Source organism: Trachypithecus francoisi, unplaced genomic scaffold, assembly GCF_009764315.1.
Source record: "Trachypithecus francoisi isolate TF-2019V2 unplaced genomic scaffold, Tfra_2.0 Lachesis_group0, whole genome shotgun sequence".
Lineage (NCBI taxonomy): Eukaryota > Metazoa > Chordata > Mammalia > Primates > Cercopithecidae > Trachypithecus > Trachypithecus francoisi.
The window spans coordinates 168509628-168532714 of record NW_022681453.1 but is presented as its reverse complement, the minus strand read 5'-3'; the positions used below and the strand labels follow the sequence as shown (position 1 = coordinate 168532714).

Sequence of the window (23087 nt, the reverse complement as noted above, 5' to 3'; positions counted from 1 at the left end):
CCCAGGCTAGTCTCAAACTCCTGGGCTCAAGCAGTCCTCCCACCTTGGCCTCCCAAAGTGCTAGGATTACAGGTGTGAGCCTCTGCATCTGGCCTGTCTTATAAACTTCTAATCTCTTTTTGTGCTAAGCTATGAAAGCAATCAGTATATAATATCAAGTAAATTCCTTCAGATGCTCCATAATATGAAACCATCTAAGGTGCTAACATATAGTAGATTTAACGCATGGAAATACATGCCATAATTTACTTTTGAAATAGTAGCTTACTTTTTTAAAGCCACAAAACACTTTACCAAAATAAATTACTAATCAGAATTAGAAGGAGCTGCTCTGGATGAAATAGAGGTGAAAGCTTCTATTTTCAGAAGGCTCAAGAACCCATCCCATTCCCTTGTTGGGATTCTGCAGTTTTAAAACCACTGTTTAGAACCAACTTTTTGCATATTTTGAAGAACAGACCTCACAAAAATTAAAATGCTTAAGTGAGACCTGGGGAGGCTCGTTTCCCTCTGACTCTGCCCGTAATGAAATCTGTTTGTGGTTTTGTGATTTTTTTTTTTGCATTTATTTATTATTTATTTATTTATTACCATATTGCAATGTGTGATCTCTCCTCAGAGCTTTGTGTGAAACCCAAAGTAGAAAGGAATAGGGAGGTGGAGATGGGGGAAAACGTAAATAAAGCAGCAACAGTTTCCCAGAAGAGAAGAAAGGCTCTACTGTACAAAGAGTAACTTTCACAGCAGAAGAGGATATCTCTTCCTCTGAGAGGGAAATAAACGTAGGTCTGGGGTGGTAGGGAGTACACTAAGGCAGGAGGGTATTGTATGAGAAAGGTTAAGCTTCCTAGAATAAACAATGAGGTGGAGGAAGATCAAATGAAAGTAGATGGAGTGGACACTCTGATGGGGAAGGGGGGGAAAGGTCCAGACAAGTTGCTATCAAAGAGAAGCTTCCCGTAATAAGAACGCCAGACAAGAACAGCTATGACTACACTATATAAATACATAGTTGTCTAAATGTGCCGACTTCTCAGACCCTCCAATGTAGCCCCTTTCCAAGGAGGCCAAATGCAGATCTCTTTTGACCAAAAATCCTTTTCAGTTCTCACCTAATTCCGTCTCCGAGGAACTAGCACTGAGCTTTCTGTTCTCAACACATACATGTCACCAGCTAATCTCTTCTACAGCTCCAATCTTCCCCAAACCCCACCTTCCATCCTCCCTATCCCAACAAGATAGGTGCACCACCATCATGGAAAATGACTCGAAGACTGAACGCCTCGTGGCCCTCCTCAAAATGGCAGCTACCTCTTGCTGGCCCTGTTTCTGCCAACAAGCCCATCATTCATTCCTTCAGTGTCCTTTACCTTCCACACATTACCAGCCACCAGACTCCGCTGAGCTTCCTCATTCTCTTTCAGAGACGCTGCGTTCCCCCTTCCTACCTTTGTTCCACTGGAATGTCAAACCTACAGTAATAAAATAGCCCCCCAGACTGCTCTCTCTGCTGCCAGGGTAGTCTTCCTAAAATACCACTTTCCTTAAACAACTGCATATCTACCAAATCCAGAGACTACTCCTGGCTCTTTGGGGATGCTGACCAGAATTAGACTTGTTTAACCTATCTCTAGATTTACCAGTCACCTGATTAATCCCAACCCATGTCAACACCCAGGTGAACCTCACTCTAACTGCAAAGCTAAACTATTTACTATACTGACAATCAATTCATATTAAACCAAAAAAGAGTCACTCATTATTAAAAGAAACCCTTCTCTTAATCTTTTATAAAGAAGACGTTTTGATGCAAATAGGCTCCCTTCAATTATCTAAAAGCATGTTTTCTTAAAAGAGACAGGCTTCTATTATTTATGAGTCTAGGAGCATATTAAAAACTCAAAAATAAAATAAAAATCTGTAAGCAACAATGCACAAATCTATAGCAGTCAACCTGCCGCAAAACTCAAGATATTAAGTCGCTGCTATTTAAAGCTCTGATGTATTGCTCCCTAATTTAACCTCCCTCATCAAGATGTGCATCAATGTACACTGTATCTGTGGTGAGAGAATATTCCTTTTTCCTATGCTTTGCCTACAGTGGAGAACCATCTTTGGTAATTTAACCAATCTTTTGAAAATTAATAAGCACCCTCCACTGTTTTGATCTGCATTCAACGGAAAGACCAGGGAGTTGTTTGTTTTTCATAATATGGGCCATTTGTATTTGATCTCCTGTGTACTGCCAATTTGAGTTCCTTTGCTTGGTTTTCTAGGATGTTAGTCTTTTTCTTACCACCTTGAATAAACCTTATGTACTAACCTTTAGTCTGCCATATTCATTGCAAATGTTTATGTATTTGGTGGGGAGGGGTTTGTTTGGTTTATTTGGTTTGGTTGTAAAGAAATGTTAATTTGTTTAGAAAGTCATATCTACATTTGGCAGTTCTTTAAGGTTTTGCTTGCAAAGGTTTTTCTACATAACCGAAAAATAACAAAAAATGTATTTTTCCTAGCTCTTTAAAGAGTTTGTTTTTAAAGTTTAAAACATTCCTCCATCAAAATGTCAATGTTATAAAAGTCAAAAAATAAAATAAAAATGCTGAGGAACTCCAGATTAAAGAAAACTAAAGAGACATGACAAATAAACAGATATGTGATTCTTGAGTGGATGCTTAATGGAAAATATATTATAAAGAATATTTTCGGGTCAACAGATAAAATTAGAAAACAAAGAGTAGATTAGATAAAGGTATTATATTAACGGTAAATTTACTAAAGTTGGTAATTGAACTGAGGTTATTAACAGAAAACCTTGGCCAGGCGCGGTGGCTCATGCCTGTAATCCCGACACTCTGGGAGGCTGAGGTGGGCAGATCATTTGAGGTCAGTAGTTCAAGACCAGCCTGGCCAATATGATGAAACACCATCTCTACTAAAAATTAAAAAATTAGCCAGTCATGGTGGCAGACACCTGTAATCCCAGCTACCTGGGAGGCTTAGGCACAAGAATCATTTGAACCTAGGAGGTGGAGGTTGCAGTGAGCCAAGATCACACCACTGCACTCCAGCCTGAGCAGCAGAGTGAGACTTCATTTCAAAAATAGGAAACCTTATTATTAGGAACTGTATGTTGAAATATTTAGGGGAGGAAGGGCTATGATATATAAGTAACTTATTCCCATATAGTTCCAGAAAAAACAATTTATACATAAAGACATATATATATTACATATATGAGACTCTCTATATACATTTATACATATATATGAGCCAATAACAGCAAATAGAATAAAATGTTACTAATAGGTAAATCTAGGGAAAGGATTTATGGGATATTCTTCATTATTATTCTCATGACTTTTATGTAAATATTTAATTATTTGCAAATCAAAAGTTTTTTTACAATCTTTCCTCCACCTGAATTTGATCATTAAAGAATCCTGCTTTTACTTTAAATAGTCTCCCAAGAGCCTGATACAAAACATTGATATACACTAATTACCCAAGATTGACCAACCCTTGAGTTGTGGCAAAGTTTATACCTTTTGGTGGGCCACAGTTCCCCCAGTGTCCACTTTGTGTGAAGGGCACAAGCAAGCAGACAGAAGGTGCAAGTGAGGGGATGAGGGGAGGCTTTGCCTTCTTTAGATCTCTCCAGAAGGGTGTACCTTGGCACCTCTCGGTGCTGTGTCAGACCTGCAAACACCCAGGGTGCCAGAGAGTGACCCGCCATATGACTGCTGCCAAGAATCACGGTGCAGCTGTCAACCTTGCTGAGAACAGGAAGCACACTGTCACTGTGTGCTGTGACCCTCACTAAGCTCTGGCTGGCTCCATATATCACTGGCCTGCACTTCTCGTGAAGACAGCCAGCCAGTCCTCACATGCCCTGCAGTGTGAACAGGCAGCAGCTGGGCAGGCAGCTAACACGTCCCTGCTCCTCTGGACCAGAAGCAAACAACACAGTAGGATTTAAAGGCTGCTCAAATACATTTTTTTGTTCATGAGAATTTGGCATTGAGGCTAGAAGAGGTAAAATTAATGACTGCAATGAAATCTGCCAAATTGACTAATGTGCAAAAAGGTTTATCATTTATAAGTGGTTTCATTTTCTGTAATCGCAGATCTGGAATGGAAAAAAAAGAGAAGACTAAGAGTAAGAGCCCATTAGATGACAGCAGTCCAGTAGAAATATAATGCAAGCCAAGTATGTAAATTTAAGTCTTCCAGTAGCTGTGTTTAAAAAGATAAAAGACATAGGTGAAATTCATTTAATAACACATTTTACTTAACCTAAAATATACCAAAGTATTATTCTTTCAATATCTATGCAATATTAAAAGTTACTATTTACATCCCTCTTGTTTTACTAAGTTTAAAAAACCTGTGTACATTTCACACTTACAGCACAATTCAAACTAGTGAAACTGCAAGTGTTCAATAGCCACACAATGGCTAGTGGCTACTGTGTTGGACACAGTAGGTACAGATTATAAACTTTGAAAGCTCCTCTGCAAATAAATGCAACCAGCCCTCATTTTAGCATTATTGAATTCAATGACTATTTATCAACAAAAGAATAAGTACAAGTATGCTCAACGCACTAAATATATTACAAACTAGAGAAAAAGTCAACTCTTAATCACAGTTCAGTACATATTGGTATATAATTATGGTTATATAAGAAGGAACATTGCCATAGAGCTCTAAGAAGGCCTTTATTATGTAGAGTTCTGTAGTCAAGCCTTGGAGGATAAGCAGAATTCCCTGGCAGAAAATGAAAGAAAGGCATTGCAGGTGGTGTGAGCTTCCAGATTCTAAGGCAGAAGGGAGAGAAAGTTCAAAGAACCTTTGGAGAACATGGAGCAGCCTGATGGCCAAAATGCAATGAAGATAACTGGAGAAAAGCTTTGAAAATAAAGAGGCCTCAATGAACTGAACCTGCTTGCTCAACTACAGATCACCCTTCTCTCTGAGGATAATGGGAAGTTCAGAGGGGTTAAGCAGGAGAGTGTGACACATTGTATCATCACTTTATGGGGAAGCCAGGTATGCAGGAATGGAAATAAGAACTCCAGAAGCTGCAGCAGACACGGGCAAGGAATAATGAGGAAAAGCCTAAATTCAGCCAGCGCTAGAGGGAGGGACTTGAAGGGAGTATCAAACAGGACTTCATGACCAGAGGACGCCAGGGAGACGTAACTTATATCAAATGAGCAGATAAAACATTACCAGTATTATCCCCTTAACTCCTGCTGTGCCCGACTCATAGGTCCTGAAAACTCTGAAACCAGCATCTGAAAGCCTGCATTAGCCAACAGTGGACACCCAGCCAGAGGAATATGCTGGCTCAATTGAGAAGGCTGTGTCATTGTGCTAGCTGGGCCCCATGTTTACGTCCTTTGGCATCTGCACAGTACATGTGTAAATGGGAACTGAGGGGGCGATTATATGGTACAAGTCTATGCAAATGTCATATGACCAAAGAAAATGTGTTGAGTCAAATGATCTGCCTAAATGATTTAAATATTTGAAATATCCATGAGAAAAATACTGGTATTTTCTTCATAATACTCAAGAAGTAAGCTCTAGTGTGATTGTTAAAGCTAATTCTTGACCTTCCTTAAAAAGCTCTGGGAGTCTCAGGCCAGGCGCAGTGGCTCATACCTATAATCCCAGCACTTTGGGAGGCCAAGGCAGGCAGATCACCTGAGATCAGGAGTTCGAGACCAGCCTGGTCAACACGATAAAACCCATCTCTACTAAAAACACAAAAATTAGCCAGGCATGGTGGTGGATTCCTGTAATCCCAGCTACTTGGGAGGCTGAGGCCGGAGAATAGCTTGAACCTGGGAGGCAGAAGTTGCAGTGAGCTGAGATTGCACCAATGCACTCCAGCCTGGGTGACAGAGCCAGACTCTGTTGCAAAAAAAAAAAAAAAAAAGGCCAGGTGTGATGGCTCACGCCTGTAATCCCAGCACTTTGGGAGGCCGAGGTGGGTGGATTGCCTGAGGTCAGGAGTTCGAGACCAGTGTGCCTAACATGACAAAATCCCGTCTCTACTAAAATAATAAAAATAATAATAATTACAAAAATAAGCTGGGTGTGATGGTGCAAGCCTATAATCCCAGCTACTTGGGAAGCTGAGGCAGGAGAATTGCTTGAACCTGGGAGGTGGAAGTTGCAGTGAGCCAAGATCATGGAGATCATGCCACTGCACTCCATCATGGGCAACAGAGCAAGACTCCCTCTCAAAAAACAAAACAAAAAAAAAAACTCTGGGAGTCTCTTTGAATCAATTCTGGTTGTAGGGTGAGGGGTCTGCCTAACTCGATATTTTAAAAGTTAACAGAAAAGGAATTTCCTACTGTAAACAAGCAGGAAAGCAAGGAATCTATAGTGACAAAAAACAGTGAGTTCCCACTGCTGAATGTGTGTGTGTGTATACACACACACACACACACACGTATCAGAGAAAGAAGGTGAAGGGTGAGGTAGTTGTAATCCTAGCACTTTGGGAGGCCGAGGTGGGCAGATTGCTTGACCTCAAGAGTTTGAGACCAGCCCAGGCAATATAACAAAATCCGTCTCTACCAAAGATACAAAAAAAAAAAAAAATTAGCTGGGCATGTTGCCGCATGTCTGTGGTCCCAGCTACTCAAGAGGCTGAAGTGAAAGGATAGCTTGAGCCCAAGATGGTGAGGTTGCAGTAAGCTGAGATTGCGCCACTGCACACCAGCCCAGGGAGAAGAGAAAGAAAAAGGTGATGACGCTGAAAAATAATCAAAAAACTTCTACATAAACTAAAATACTATTACTAGACAAATTTAATAATCAGTCTGTTCTGAAACAGTTCAGAACAATGGACTCCAAAATAACAACAGAAATTCCAACCATGTTTTGATCACAAGGATTTGCTTCCTACTTTGCTGCTCGTAAAAACAGGCTGCTTTTTTATTTTCTTTTTTATTTATTTATTTATTATTTATTTACTTTGAGACAGGGACTCACTCTGTCACCCAGGTTGGAGTACAAGTGGTGCGATCTCGGTTCATTACAACCTCTGTCTCCCAGGTTCAGGCCATCCTCCCTCCCACCTTAGTCTCCCGAGTAGCAGGGACTACAAGCACATGCCACCATGTCTGGCTGATTTTTGTATTTTTTGTAGAGATGGAGTTTCGCCATGTTGCCCAACCTGGTCTCGAATTCCTGGGCTCAAACAATCCACCTGCCTCAGCCTCCCAAAATGGTAGGATTACAGGTGTGAGCCACCACGCAAGAACCAAGCTGCTTTTTAAATAGCAGCCCCAAAATAAGAAAAATCTTTATTAATACTAAAATAAGGAGAAATGCTGGGACCAACTAAAGCACTTTGTTAGAGCCCTTTGTAAAATTTTTGTAAACTGAATATTATTGTGCCAATCCCAAATATAATTTCAGAGAATGAACTAGAATATTCTAAACCAGCACAATTCAATAGAAATATAATGTGAGCTATATACATAATTTCAAATTTTCCAGTAGAAATAATTTTAATAATATATTAACCCAACATATTCAAAATATTATCATTTCAACATATAATCCATATAAAATATAATTACTGGGATATTCTGCATTGTTTTTGCTTATGATGTCTTCAAAAACTGTGTGTATTTTACACGTACAGCATATCTCAATTCAAAGTAAACACATTTCATGTGGCCAGTGGCTACTGTATTGTACAGCACAGGTCTAGACCAAACATTTCATTCTGCGGATGGAGATACTAAACAGCAAAAAGGTTAAGGAACTTGGTAAATTGCAGGGCCAAGCTAGAATTCTTTTCTTGGTTTTGTTTTGTTTTGTTAGAGGTGGGGTTTTGCTCTGTCTTCAAGGCTAAAATACAGTGGCCCCATCACAGCTCACTGTAGCCTCAAACTCCTGGGCTCAAAGGATCCTCCCATTTCAGTGTCCTGAGTAGCTGCCATTACAGGCTCAAACCACGTTCTTACTTCCTAGTTCCCAAATGAATGTTTTTTCTACTTGATCAGACTATCTCACTCCTGTGTTTTATGTCCATGAAACACAGAATAGTATTAAATTATGTCAGAACAAGGATGTCTGGGATGAAAGAAATTGTCAGGAGATTACATAAAACCAGAGCTCCAAAGAACATATATGGCTGAGGCAAAAGAAACCCAACATTTAATCAATAGAATCGATACCATCTCAATCAATAAGCCAGTATTGTTCTGTTTTGACAAATTCAATAACATTTCGTATCGACACGTGTGTACAATTACTGGTGAGTAAATCAACCATGCTCAGAATGGTGACTACTGTATGTGAAAACAGAACAACAATGTATACCAACTGAAATGTATTTGAGAATTCAGGCTTGCATAATTCCTAACAGAATTCCCTAGACCCCAACTTGTACTTTGTCAGTAACAATTAAGAAGATACCTGCACGATTAAGATAAGAAAAAATGTAGGAAACTTGCTAAAATACTCTGGCAAATAAAAGCAGGGGGTTAGATAAAACAAAATTGGCAAATGTAAATAATCATTAGAGCTGGGTGCTGAGTCCAAGGCAGTTCATTAAACTATCCCTTCTGCCTTTAAGGGTGTTTAAAACTTTCCATTAAGAAAAAAAAGTTTTTTAAAAAGCACAGAAAGGAGGGAGGAAGGAAGAGTAATCTCAGGAAAAGGTTTTCTAGAGCCGTTATTCTAAGACCAATAAATAAACACTGGCATTCCAACAATAATTCCAAGACCACTTGAAAATGTGCAGTAATTTCAGTTTTAAGAGAACAGACTAAAGAATAGAGAAGAGACAAGGAAAAAAGGAAGGAGTAGGGGAAAATATTTTTAAAATACTTATACCCCCAGTACTCTAAGAAAATCAGTCAGCAAATCAACATACATCCTTCCAGACCTTTTCCTGATCATTTATATTAAAATTTATGTTTGTGGTATAGTATGAAATATATTTGGTCTTTGTCCCAGTTCCTGTCACGAGCTCTTAAAACCTTTGGGATTTCCTGAGCAGGAGGAGTGTCTTTCATTGTTCATCAAGAGCCCCTTTTGATTATACCTGAGTTTATGTTAATGAGGTGACTTAAGGTGTAGTGCATAGATAACCCAAGATGAAGCTGCTCACCAGACAGACCAGGTTATTAGAGGATTAAAAGATTAGAACCTTTAGCCCCTCCCATCAACCTACAAGAAAGGTAGGGGAGGGAAAGTGTAGAGATAAAGCCCTAAGAAAAAAAAAATTTTTTTTTTCTTTTTGAGATGGAGTCTCGCTCTGTCGCCCAGGCTGCAGTGGTACGATCTCAGCTCACTGCAGCCTTTGCTCCCAGGTTTAATCGATTCTCATGCCTCGGTCTCCCAAGTAGCTGAGACTACAGTCTCAAGCTTCCAGGTTGCTGAACATGTGGAGGTGCCTGGGGGGTCGTGCACCTGGAGAGGGAAACGAAGCTTCACTCCCTTTCCCCAAACCTTGCCACGTGCATCCCCTTCATCTGGCCGTCTGTGTATCCTTTATATTAAACCAGTAAACTCAAGTGTTTCCTTAAGTTCTGTAAGCCATCCTAGCAAAGTATTGAAACCAAGGAAGGGATATGGTGGGAACCCTGATTTATAGCCAGTCGGTCAGAAGCAAAGGTCACAACCTGGGACTTGCAATTGGCATCTGAAGTAGGAGCAGTATTGTGGGACTGAGCCCTTATCCTGTGGGATGTGATGCTATCTCCAGGTAGGTCATGACAGAACTGAAATGAATTATGGGACATCCAGCTAGTGTTCAGAGTGGGAGAACTGCTTGGTGAGTGAACACACACACACACACACAAACACACACACACACACACACACACACACACAGCTGGTCACAGAAGTATTCTGTGTTGAGTAAAATAAAAAAAAGTTTTACAGCATTGTATTTTCTTTTCTTTTGAGACAGAGTCTCTCAATGTCACCCAGGCTGGAGTGCAGTGGCGCGATCTCGGCTCGCCGCAACCTCCACCTCCCGGGTTCAAGTAATTCTCCTGCCTCAGCACCCCGAGTAGCTAGGACTACAGGCGCCTGCCACCATTTTTTCTTAACGGAGTCTTGCTCTGTCACCCAGGCTGGAGTGCAGTGGCGGGATCTCGGCTCACTGCAAGCTCTGCCTCCCAGTTCACGCCATTCTCCTGCCTCAGCCTCCCCAGTAGCTGGGATTACAGGCGCTCACCACCACACCCAACTAATTTTTTGCACTTTTAGTAGAGACGGGGTTTCACCGTGTTAGCCAGGATAGTCTCGATCTCCTGACCTCATGATCCACCCATCTCGGATCATGAGCCACCACACCCGGCCTTATAGTATTATATTTTCTTAACTAATAAAATGGGATTATACAGGCCGGTGCGGGTGGCTCAAGCCTGTAATCCCAGCACTTTGGGAGGCCGAGATGGGCGGATCACGAGGTCAGGAGATCGAGACCATCCTGGATAACACGGTGAAACCCCGTCTCTACTAAAAAATACAAAAAACTAGCCGGGCGAGGTCGCGGGCGCCTGTAGTCCCAGCTACTCGGGAGGCTGAGGCAGGAGAATGGCGTGAACCCAGGAGGAGGAGCTTGCAGTGAACTAAGATCCGCCCACTGCACTCCAGCCCCGGCGACAGAGCGAGACTCCGTCTCGGAAAAAAAAAAATGGGATAATACTCATGAAACATCAATGCTGTTCCTCAGTCAGCATCCTGTATTTGGGAAAGGACCAACTTCTTAGTTCCCTTGGGGTAAAATTCGGGGTTAGGCACATGACAGGCACCATCTCCTCCACAGGGTATTTAAATCCGGAACCAATACTCACAGGGACAGAGGCAGTTGGAGCTGAATCCTAAGTCATTCAGTGGCAGCAGACTGCACAGAAGGTCTGTGAAGTTCTGCAGCTGAGATCCCCAAATGAGATCAAAACCTGTTTTCCCACTGTTTTCAGCTTCTAGAAGCTACTAGTATCCTTCTTACATGCATTGTTTTCTTATTTAAGCTAGACAGAGTATATATCTGTTGTGTGAAGTGAAAGAACCTTGATAGTGTTATAATACCACTACTACTAAAAACATCAGCTAATAATCATGTATTTACTATTCTAAGATTTTTTCTTATCTCATGTAATCCTCACAATGATCCTACAAGGTAAATACTACTACGTATTAACCCATTTCAGAACTGAAAAACTGAAGTCCAGGCAGATTAAGTAATGTGCTGCTACTCACAGCTACCGGTTATAGAGCCAGGATTTGAACTCAGGCTGACACATCCAATAATTTAGTCCTAAACTATAAAACCTCCTATCAAGCTGCTTTATTACCTGATTTCTTCACAATCATCTCTGGAATATTTAGGTTGTTTCATGCTTTTTATTATAAGTAAGGCCATAAAACATGTCACTATCCTTTTAGTTTAATTTGAGGGCATGCCTTAATTTACACATAGACTAAATTTCTGGCATGGATTTGGCAGGTCAAAGGATATGTGATTTTTTTTTCAGTCTGCATTCTTGATTATGTATTGCAGAATGAGGGCATTTGTTTTCAAAGCTTGTTAAGAAATAAAAAAGGAAACAAAGTTGGCTTTTTTGTGTGAAGCACTGTTTCTGCCTTCAGGCATTCATGTGTGTTTACGTGCTTAGAATGGAGACAATCTGCTCAGCTAAGGAAGAAAGAAGATCCTGTTTTAAATATTAATTGATGTAGGATAATAGGATTTCCCAATCAATAACAAATACACTTCAAGCCTAGGGCTTAAGGATTTCTTGAGTCCAGTCTTTTATTACATCATATTTCCTGAGGCAATCCTAAACTCCATTCACTCCAGTCATAGCTAGTGGTTGTTCTGTTTTGTTTTGTTTTTTAAAAAAAAGTAGATTATAATCAAGGATAGTTCTCAAACTTTTGAAATTTTTGCTCTGTATTGGGTATTTCAAGACTCAAAGCTTACATTATTTGAGATACCAGTTAAGTTGACAAAATGATGAAATTATTAATGTGTTTCTTTTGTGAGATCAAGACTATTTCTAGTTTCAGAAGGTTATTCCAATGTGATGACTTCTTGGGAAGATCACATTATCTACTTTTATGCTCTGTAAATGTTGAAATACTCTCTGAGTACAAAATAAAATTTCAGATGACCTAACACCATGCTAACCTTGGAGGCAACACCATTTCTTGTAAGCAGGAAGCTCTAGAGAAATGATGGCATAAGAAGTCACTCACTTTTAACGGTCAGGTGGAAAGAGCAGGCATCTTAGCAAGAATGTTCTGCCCAGTGTTATATCCTTGCCGTCGTGGACAGCAAACTGGCCTTGTTGACATTTTGGGGGAGACTGTATAACTGAAGGCAGAAAAGTAAGAATATTCTAAGATTTGGCGGGGCGCGGTGGCTCACGCCTGTAATCCCAGCACTTTGGGAGGCCGAGGCGGGCAGATCACAAGGTCAGGAGATCGAGACCATCCTGGCTAACTCGGTGAAACCCCGTCTCTACTCAAAATACAAAAAATTAGCCGGGGTGGTGGTGGGCGCCTGTAGTCCCAGCTACTCGGGAGGCTGAGGCAGGAGAATGGCGTGAACCCGGGAGGCGGAGCTTGCAGTGAGCCGAGATGGTGCCACTGCACTCCAGCCTAGGCAACAGAGCGAGACTCCATCTCAAAATAAAAAAGAATATTCTAAGATTCTTCATGGACTGAAATTTTAGTATCTAGGAAAAACTAATTCCTCAACTTTTATCTACTCAAACAACATATGATTTTTAAAAAATATTTTAATTATAAAACTAGTATCAGGACACAGAACAACATACTAGCACAGTCCTTTTGAGTAACTGCAGCAGGGCCTACTGTGCCATCACTGACAATGATTATTTTGCAGGGTAAGATAAGAAAGTTGAAAGGGAAACCACCAGTAAACATTCACTAAACACAGTAAAGAGCAACCCAGTGAAGAAAGAGCTATGAGATACACAAAACTAAGGAACATGAAGATAAAATGAAGCACCCCAGAAAGTTCAGGGCAACAGAAATAATCAAAATGATAATTATTATCATTAAACCCATTGGTTGAGGTTTCAACCCTGAGGTCAAAGACCCTCAGGCCCCAACCCCCAAAATGAATCAGGACATGTTACACATTATTCATGCTAACTAGCACGACTGTCATGTTTCATCTTACTTGGCAATCCCCCAGTCCAACTCAGCTCTTGAAAGGAAGAAGGGACAAAGTCATTGCTCACAGTGCAGCATTTGTCTCTCACAAGAAGCCCTTCCCAGCAAACTCATGAGACTAGAGAGGCTCTTGTTGTTGGTCTCATACAGAGGTACACAGCATTCAAACTTGGTGAGCCCACAGAATTCAGTAAGTTAAGAGTCTCAGGCAACAATGAACTCGTTATACTTTCCTTGAAGATTTAGGAACTCACCTAGGGCATGGCTACAACTCCGACAGGATTCCGTTAGACTGACAATTATTTGCTGCAGATCGGCTCTGGGGGGAGTGGGTGACGGGTTAGGGTTTTTCCAGCCATTACATTTGCAAGACTCCTCAGCCTAAAAAAGGAATAAAGAAACAGATAAAATTATCTGTAACAGGCAGCCATGGACTGATAGTTTTACAAGAGAACAATGTACACTAGTTATATGACAGCTACCCCCTCACCCTGACTTTGTCGTCTTCCATATACACAAGAGAAAAATAGAAAAGCCAAAGGTGGTGTTTGATTTCGGTGCTTTGCTTTTTGTTTTCTTTTGTTTTCTGCTGGCTGGAATCTGCATGCTACAGCTCATGCAGCTGACCCACACACTTTGCTCCCATTACCCTCAATGGGTATCCATGAAGTGGTCAGTTCCAAGAAAGTCCATCTCAAAGATGGACTTTCCAAATCCACAAGCCAGACTCCTGATGTCCCACAAACACAGCTAAGGTCTAGGCTAAGGTTGAGCCTTGCAGGCTCTAAGGCACCAGCTGCATCTCTGCCCCATGGACCAGAAGGGAAACCCACAGGACTGAAGAAGTTAGCAATCTTAGGAAGATGAGACGGGGCACACCCAGCTGAAGACACACTTGCAGGCTCCTCCAAGACTTCTGTGAGCTCCCAGCTTTAGAACTGAAGAGGGCTTCATCATGTAGTCCTGGGTTTCTACTTATACATATATCTCCAGGTTTCCTGTACTAGAACACCATTATTTTAGCAACACTTGATAGAAAGCTTCCTTAACTTTGTCCACATACTCTTCACACCTCTCTATGTTTGTAGACAAGCGTGAACATGATGTGGCCTTCTTTAAGTGATTTGACCCATGAAATGGAAGGCAAGCGTGAAAAATTATCAATTATTCTACCCGGTACCACCCTGTGTGCTTTGGCAGGTCTCAAGGTATGAAAGGCTAGCATGCTCGCAATGAATGACCCCAGCCACTTATAAAAATAATTATTCTGCCCCTTCTCTACTATCCTTAGCACTCCATCGCTCTCACCATTTATTTTGTGCTTCAAGTCAGCTATGGCTGGGAAACCAGAAAGTACACTGTTAGAATAACATGTAACACAGATGAAGTCACTCTAGGGTACAGCCATCTACATACACTATCCAGTATAGAAGCCTCTGGCCATGTGTGGCTATTGAGCACTGGAAACCCAGCTAGTTCAAATCAAAGTGCACTGTAGTTGTAAAATATACAGATTTAGAAGGCTAGTGCAAAATATAAAATATATCATTAATGATTTATATATTATATATTGAAATTATATGTTTAAATGTATTATTTTGGATATATGGGTTAAAGAAAAGATATTATTAATATTGACTTCTTTTTACTTTTGTAATACAGTTATCCAAACTTTTTGGGTTTTGTTTTGTTTTGTTTTGTTTTGAGACAGAGTCTCTCTGTGTTGCCCAAGCTGGAGTGCTGTGGTGCGTTCTTGTCTCACTGCAACCTCCACCTCTCAGGTTCAAGTGATTCTTGTGCCTCAGCCTCCTAAGTAGCTGGGATTACTGGCATGCACCACCATGCCCAGCTAAGTTTTGTGTTTTTAGTGGAGACAGGGTTTCTCCATGTTGCCAAGGCTGGTCTCGAACTCCTGACCTCAGGTGATCCACCCACCTCAGCCTCCCAAAGTGCCGGTATTACAGGCGTGCGCCACCATGCCCAGCAGCATAAGTCTAATTTGAAGAAAATGTTAGAGGCTGCTGCTTTGACTTCATACATAAAATTCTCCAAGATAGAGATCATTTCTGAACTGTGTATAACAGTGTAAGAAAAGAAAATAAACCATTGGCAAGGTAAGAAGGGTCACGGTAGAAGAAAAATCTGCTTTTGAATGAGTCTTTTTCAGTGGGCCATGTGAATCTGGAACACCTAACCTGATTGCTTTTCCCATTTTGTATTAATGAGGATGGAGAAGGCAGGGCCAGGAGAAGCACCTACATTAGCATCCCCATAGCTACATCCCCCAGTGAGTAGCTCACGTGACCCTCTTTTGTCTAGGCATCATGCAGGCCCAACTTTTACCCCCAGAGTTCTCTGTTGCCAGGCTGAACCTGGCCTTGAAATTCTCTGCAATGAGCCATCCACCTCTTCAGAGGCTGCAAAGGTCTCAGGGGCCATGTTCTTGAGGGAAATTGTCATGAGAATTTACAATGAAGACAGTGAATAGCAGAATATGGCAAGCCAAAATATATAGCTTTGGTATAAGGGTTACTACAATGCAGATACAAGAAAAGCTTGGCCGGGCGCAGTGGCTCGCACCTGTAATCCCAGCACTTTGGGAGGCCGAGGCGGGTGGATCATGAGGTCAGGAGTTCCAGACCAGCCTGGCCAGTCTTGAATGGTGAAACCCCGTCTCTACTAAAAATACAAAAATTAGCAGGGCATGGTAGCAGGCGCCTGTAATCCCAACTACTCGGGAGGCCGAGGCAGGAGAATCACTTGAACCCGGGCGGCAGAGGTTACAGTGAGCTGAGATTACACCATTGCACTCCAGCCTGAGCGACAGAGTGAGAGTCTGTCTCAAAAAAAAAAGAAAAAAAAGAAAAAGAAAAGCTCTCTGCCCTCCCCTATATCCCCAGAAGCAGGACATAAATTCTTAAAGGTATCCCTTCTTCCCTCTCTACCAAGAAGGACAGAAGCTGATCATGGAGACAACTCTAGACCTTTATCAGCCCAGACAAGGTACCAGGGGAATGTACATAACAAACCTTCCTAAAACCAGCCCTAATCTACCATTGGTTTCCGCACCTACTTGCCTTCCCACAATCTGCTGTCCCTAGCAGCTCAAGGTCCTTTTCCTTTGTCTCCTCACTTCTCTAAAAATGTGCTGGTCTGCTGAGATAGCCCACAAGCCCAAGTTCTAACCACCTCTTTGAGGTACTCTTCACGGGCGCTCCCATGTTCGTGCACAATGAATACATCAATATACTTGTTTTTGTTTTTCTCTTGTTCATGTATTTTGTTAGTCTGACTGACGGGGCCCCAACTGATGCATCTAAAATGGTAAAGGGAAAACAGCTTTCTTCCCCTACAAAAGTATCACTAAGATTTTGTAGGGTCAGAGGAAACCACTCTTATTGCGGACTAACCTCTCTCAGTTGCTGCATAACTACTTCCAGGAACTCCCTAAGCCTCCAGCTCTTCTGAGTAGTTGGTCTGATCCACAGCCCTTTCCCAAAGGACCTTCAGTCTGAGAAAAAAAAATGACTACACAGCCCCCACAAAGCAATTAAGGATGGCAGGTCAAACCTAGAAGCAAAAAACAGTAATAACCAAAAACACCTTGAGTTTGGAGAACTGCATTTCGAGCCAAAGAGTTATGCACACTGACTCATTCTTTCAACAATATTTATTGAGGCCTACTACATGCCAGGTACTGTTGACTACGAAACAAAGATTCTGCTCTCCTGGAGATTACATTAGGGGTGGCCGGGGATGGGGAAAACAAGATTAACACATAAGTAAATTATAGAATATACTGGAGAATGTGATGGTGCTATGGAAAGAAAGATAAAAGGACGGGTACGGGGAACTTAGCAGAGGGTGGGATAAAAGGCATAATTTTAACTAGGACTTTTTGAGATGACCTTAGAGCAAAGACTTGAAAAAAGGAGGGAGCTGGTCATTAGGTATCCAGTATAAGGGAAACACAGCTAGTGCAAAGCCAAGAGAGTTGCCTGGCTTGCTCAACAGAAAGCAAAGGCCAATGTGGCTACAGCACAGTGGGTGAAGACATGTTGAAATTAAACCAGACAGGGTCGAGCACAGTGCCTCACACCTGTAATTCCAGCACTTTGGGAGGCCAAGGCAGGCGGACCACCTGAGGTCAGGAGTTCGAGACCAGCCTGGCCAACATGGTGAAATCCCATCTCCACTAAAAATACAAAAATTTCTTGGCATGGTGGTGCACACCTGTAATCCCAGCTACTCAGATGGCTGAGGCAGCAGAATCACTTGAACCCGGGAGGCAGAGGTTGCAGTGAGCCAAGATCATGCCACTGCACTCCAGCGTAGGTGACAGAGTAAGACCCTGCCTCAAAAAAAAAAAAGAAAAGAAAAGAAAAGAGATGAAATTAAGCCAGACAGGACAGGTACAGGTAATCCTAGAACTTTGGGAGGCTAAGGCAGGCAGATCACCTGAAGTCAGGAGTTCGAGACCAGCCTGGCCAACATGGCAAGACCCCCCCCCCCGTCTCTATTAAAAATATAAAAATTAGCCAGGCATGGTGGTGAATGCCTGTAATCCCAGCTACCTGGGAGGCTGAGGCAGGAGAATCGCTTGAACCCGGGAGGCAGAGGTTGCAGTGAGCCAAGATCGCACCACTGCACTCCAGCCTGGGTGACAGAGTGAGACTCTGTCTCAGAATTTTTTTAAAAAATTAAAAATAAATAAAATAAAGAATTCAAGGATCTAAAACTTTTCTTCCTATGGGCTTGCTTATAAAACTCTGCCTTGCCCTGAGATTCATGCTAACAAGTAACAAGCTTTAAATTCTTGGAGAAGACAATACAGAGTTTTAGAGATGTAGATCTTCATTGTTGCAACAGACTTAAGTTCAGTCAGCCCAGAAAAAAAGTTTATTTATGCCTCTTCTTGTTTTAACATGACAGAGAATAATGGCTGTGTTCACTGGGGGCTCATAAATGGGTGAGTCACAAATCTCATGGCAGGGAGATTTGTAATAATAAGGTCTTATATTCCCCCTACTCAATAAAAGAAAAAAAAAGTTACATCCTAAATATTAACCACACGTGTTGAAACCACTTGTGACAGAGTGGTTAATGAATTCTACCCTACAATAAACACTGATGCTTAAAAATGTAACTGAATAAAGATCTTTTCTTTCAAAATTGGCTGATTTTACCTCCTCTACTGAGTCTTGGGATCCCAGTACAAAGTAGATTTTTATTTCTTTTGTTCATAATGACTGAGACTTTCGAAACAAATTAAAATTCCCTGAAAACTAAGAAGAATGAAGAGAGGGAGACAACATGGGGTGAAACACTGAGAAGTATAAAAGTTTTGTCAGCCCTGCAGCACTCCAACTGTGCTGTCCAAGATGTGGCAGCCAGCCACAAGTGAATACGGAGTCTTTAAAAATTGGCAATAAAAATTGAGATGTGTTATGCGTGTTTGAAAATATACCCTGAATTTCAAAGACTTAGTATTAAAAAAAGAATGTTAAAATATCACATTAAGAACTAATTTATATTGACTACATATTATAATAATATTTTGAAACATTCAGTTAGAGTAAACATTAGAATTAATAAAATTTAATTTTTGGCTTTTCTGATTTTTTTTTTAATCCGGTGCAGTGGGTTGAACAGTGTGTCCCCTAAAGTTCTTGTCCCAGCCAGGTGCAGTGGCTCATGCCTGTAATCCCAGCACTTTGGGATGCCGAGGTTGAGGATCACATGAGGTCAGGAGTTCGAGACCAGCCTGGCCAACGTGGTAAAATCCTGTCTCTATTAACACAAAAATCAGGCAGGCATGGTGGCACGCACCTATAATCCCAGCTATTCAGGAAGCTGAGGCAGGATAATTGCTTGAACCCAGGAGGCCAAAGTTGCAGTAAGCTGAGATGGCACCACAGCACTCCAGCCTAGGTGACAGAGTGAGACTGTCTCAAAAAATAATCATAATAGTAAATAAAGTTCATGTTCCCCTGGAACCTCAGAATGGGGTCATATTTGGAAATATGTTCATTGCAGATGTGATCAGTTAAGGATATGCAGATGAAATTATCCTGACCCCTAAAACCAATGACTGGTGTTTTCCTAAGAGAAAGAAGGAGATTTGGAGACAGACACAGACCAACAGCAAAGAAGGCTAAGTGAAAACAGAAGCAGAGGCTGGATCCCACTATAAGCCAAAGAATGCCAAGGACCACCAGATGCTAGGAAGAGGCAAGGAAGGATTCTTCCCTATAACCTTCAAAAGGAGTGTGGCCCAGATGACATCTTGATCTCAGACTTCTAGCCTCCAAAACAGTGAATGAAAAAAAAAAAAAAAACTCTATTTGTTGTTTTAAGCCACATATTTTGTGGTTGTTATGACAGGCCTAAGAAACTAATACATAGGACTACCAGAAAATGTTAAATAATATATGCGGCCCCCATATTTCTATTGGATATTAGTGCACTGGACTATAAAGGAACTCTACCCCCAAGCCCCAGGTCTTCACTATGGACCCTAACAGTTGAAGCATAGAATAGTCTCAGCATCCCAAAGTGGTCCTAACTCATTAAAGTTATACCCTATTGATATATCCAAGAATCCCTTGAGTTTTCCTTACCTGTTTCAGTACTTTTTGTAGGATATGAAAACTGGTTCTTGCACGTGTGCATGCTCCATGGGACACCTAACAACCTAAGTGTACAAAATTTTTAATACATATGGGACTCACTGATTTGCTAAAAAGGACATACTATGTCCTTTAAAAAAGAGTCAATGCTCTTATCCTTGACTGCCAGCAAAGCATTTTCTGCCAAGTTTTCTGAGCTACTGCTACCATGCCCTCCACTTTGGCCTTCATCTCCCCATTCTAATGTTCAGGTCTGGCCACTGTTCTTTGAGATAAGAGGTCTCCTTTCAAAACACCTTTCCCATGTCTCTCCTTAATTAGGCATGACAGCTGCTGTCTAAGGCAACTCCCAAGGGAGTTGGCCTTGCAGCTTTAACGAAGTATCAGCAGAAGGACAACCTTTTGGGAAGTGCACTGCCAAGCCAATTACTGTAGCAGCTAGCAACCTGGGCACAGGGAGGGGAAAGCTAACCAGATGACTTCATCTCCCCCAAGAGCAAGTCTCTGCAGACATTGCAGAATCAAGAAGGAAGAAAAGGCCACTGCACTACTTTCAACAGGACTGGGATAATGTTTTCATCCCAACAGGATCCAGGGTTAGAGATCAAAAGCATGCAACCGATTTTGTCATAGTAGGCAGAAACCAGGATGGATGATGAGAAAGAAGATAAACAGGATAAACAAGTGGTCACAACCCAGATCACAGACAGACAAGGGGTGGGGAGCTCACACTTCACTCTGTGTTAATGAGTGAGATGGGTGTGAGGATATTTGAGTGACATCCAGAGGAACAGGAGAAAGACAGCCAGCTGTCTAGTAGGATTCTGTCATGCTTAAAATATTGGAAAGTCACATTTGTTGGAAAACTTAAATTAGTGTCAAGGATGTCCCACAGCAAGAACACGCTGATGGAAAACTTATTCAGTATAACTGTGAACCCAACATTTATTTAGCTCCCAAAATTAAAAATGTACATGTATTCTTATCTCACCTGACATAAGGAAAGTATGAATTATTGCCACTATTAAAAGAGAAAGCTGAGGCTCTAGGTGATAAGAGACTTGCCTGGGGTTACTCATTCTACCCCGCAGGAGCACAAAGTGTGGCCAGGCAGGTAATTGGCACTGTGGTTGTGAGTGAGGAAGGCCTCGCTCTTATTCACTACCTCTCTGCTCCATGTTGGACAAAGGCATAATGTTTAAATGTCAAAGATCAAAACTGTAACTTCATACCCAATAAGATATCTCTAACCAAATATAGATCGGAGGAGTAAATTCTGGTGTTCTATCGCACAGTAGAGTGACTACAGTTAACAATAAAATATTGCATATTACAAAATAGCTACAAGACAGGATATTGAATGTTCTCATCACAAAGAAATGACAAGTGATTGAGATGATGAACATGCTAATTACACTGATTTGGCCATTACACAATATATACATGTTTCAAAACACCACACTATGCCCCCATCAATATGTATAATTATTAAGTGTCAATTAAACACAAAATAAATTCTTTTTTCAAATGGAGTAGACAATAACAAATTATCACGGATGTGAAAAATTGGAATCCTCATACAGTGTTTGTGGGATGTAACAAGGTACAGTCACTTTGGAAAACAGTTTGCTAGCTTCTTATATACTAATGGAACAGAATAGATAGCCCAGAAATAAACCCTCACAGATAATGGTCAAATGATTTTGACAAGTGTGCCAAGACCATTCAATAAAGAAAGGACAGTCTTTTCAACAAATGGGGCTGGAAAAACTAGATACCTGCGTGCAAAAGAATGAAGTTGGAGCCTCAGCTAATAACACACACAAATGAATTCAAAATAGATGAAAGACTTCAACATAAAACTTAAAACTATGAATCTCGACCAGGCACGGTAGTTTACGCCTGTAATCCCAGCACTTTGGGAGGCCGAGGCAGTTGGATCATGAGGTCAGGAGGTGGAGACCAGCTTGGCCAACATGGTGAAACCCTGTCTCTACTAAAAATACAAAAATTAGCCAGGCATGCTGGTGCAAGTCTGTAATCCCAGCTACTTGGGAGGCTGAGGCAGAAGAATTGCTTGAACCCGGGAGGCAGAGGTTGCAGTGAGTTGAGATTGTGCCACTACACTCCAGCCTGGGAGACAGAGCAACCATCTCAAAAAAAAAAAAAGAAGGGCCTACTCAGAAACTGCTGTGAGGTGAGATTGCACCACTGCATTCCAGCCTGGGCAACAGGGCGCGATCCCCGTCTCAAAAGACAAAAAAAAAAAAGAATACCTTAAAAGAAAATACAGAAAAAAACTTCATGATACTAGATTAGGCAATGGTGTCTTGGATATAACACCAAAAGCACAGGCAGTCAGGTGTGGTGGCTCACGTGTATAATACCAGCACTTTGGGAAGGTCAGGAGTTCAAGACCAGCCTGGGCAACAAACAAGACTCCATCTCTACAAGAATTTTAAAAATTAGCTGGACATAGTGATGCATGCTGTAGTCACAGTCACTCAGGATGCTGAGGCGGGCAGATCCCTTAAGCCTAGGAGTTCAAGGCAGCAACAGGCCATGATTGTGCCACTGCACTCCAGCCTTGGCAACAGGGCAAGATCCTTTTTCAAATAACCAAACACAGGGAACAAAAGAAAAACAGATAAACTGGAATTAGTAAAAACTTTAAATTTCTGTGCACCAAAAGACATACACAACAGAGTGTAAAGGCAACCCAGAGAATGGGAGAAAATATTTGCAAACCATATACTTGATAAGGGGTTAATATTCAGAATATATAAAGAATGCCTACAACTCAACAACAACAATAACAACAAAATTTTAAAATGGGGAAAGGACTTGAGCAGACACTTCTCCAAAGAAGTGCCTCTCTCAAGTTTCATTCAAGTTGTGGCACGTGAATGAAACTTGAAACTTGAAAGAAGATATATAAACACATGAAAAGATGTTCAACATCATTAATAATTACAAAAATGGGCCAGGCACGGTGGCTCACACCTGTAATCCCAATACTTTGAGAGGCTGAGGCGGGTGGATCACCTGAGGTCAGGAGTTCAAGACCAGTCTGGCCAACAAGGCAAAACCCCGTCTCTACTAAAAATACAAAATTTGGCTGGGCATGGCGGCGCATGCCTGAAATCCCAGCTACTCGGGAAGCTGAGGCAGGAGAATCACTTGAACCCGGGAGGCGGCCATTACAATGAGCCGAGATCATACCACTGCACTCCAGCCTGGGTGACTAAGCAAAACTACATCATA

At 41.5% G+C, this 23087-nt stretch overlaps 1 protein-coding gene across 3 annotated transcripts in view; it reads right to left on the bottom strand.

The window, feature by feature from the left end:
* Window positions 1–23087, bottom strand: part of KAT2B (lysine acetyltransferase 2B) — a 118644-nt gene that overhangs the window by 72118 nt on the left and 23439 nt on the right. For 2 of the 3 annotated variants that reach the window (XM_033212776.1, XM_033212777.1), the window contains exon 2: window positions 13449–13575. In XM_033212776.1, coding sequence (XP_033068667.1) covers window positions 13449–13575 — 127 coding nt within the window. Of the gene's footprint in view, window positions 1–13448; window positions 13576–19814; window positions 19904–23087 lie in introns of those variants that run through there. The other variant, XM_033212778.1, reaches the window with a different exon arrangement.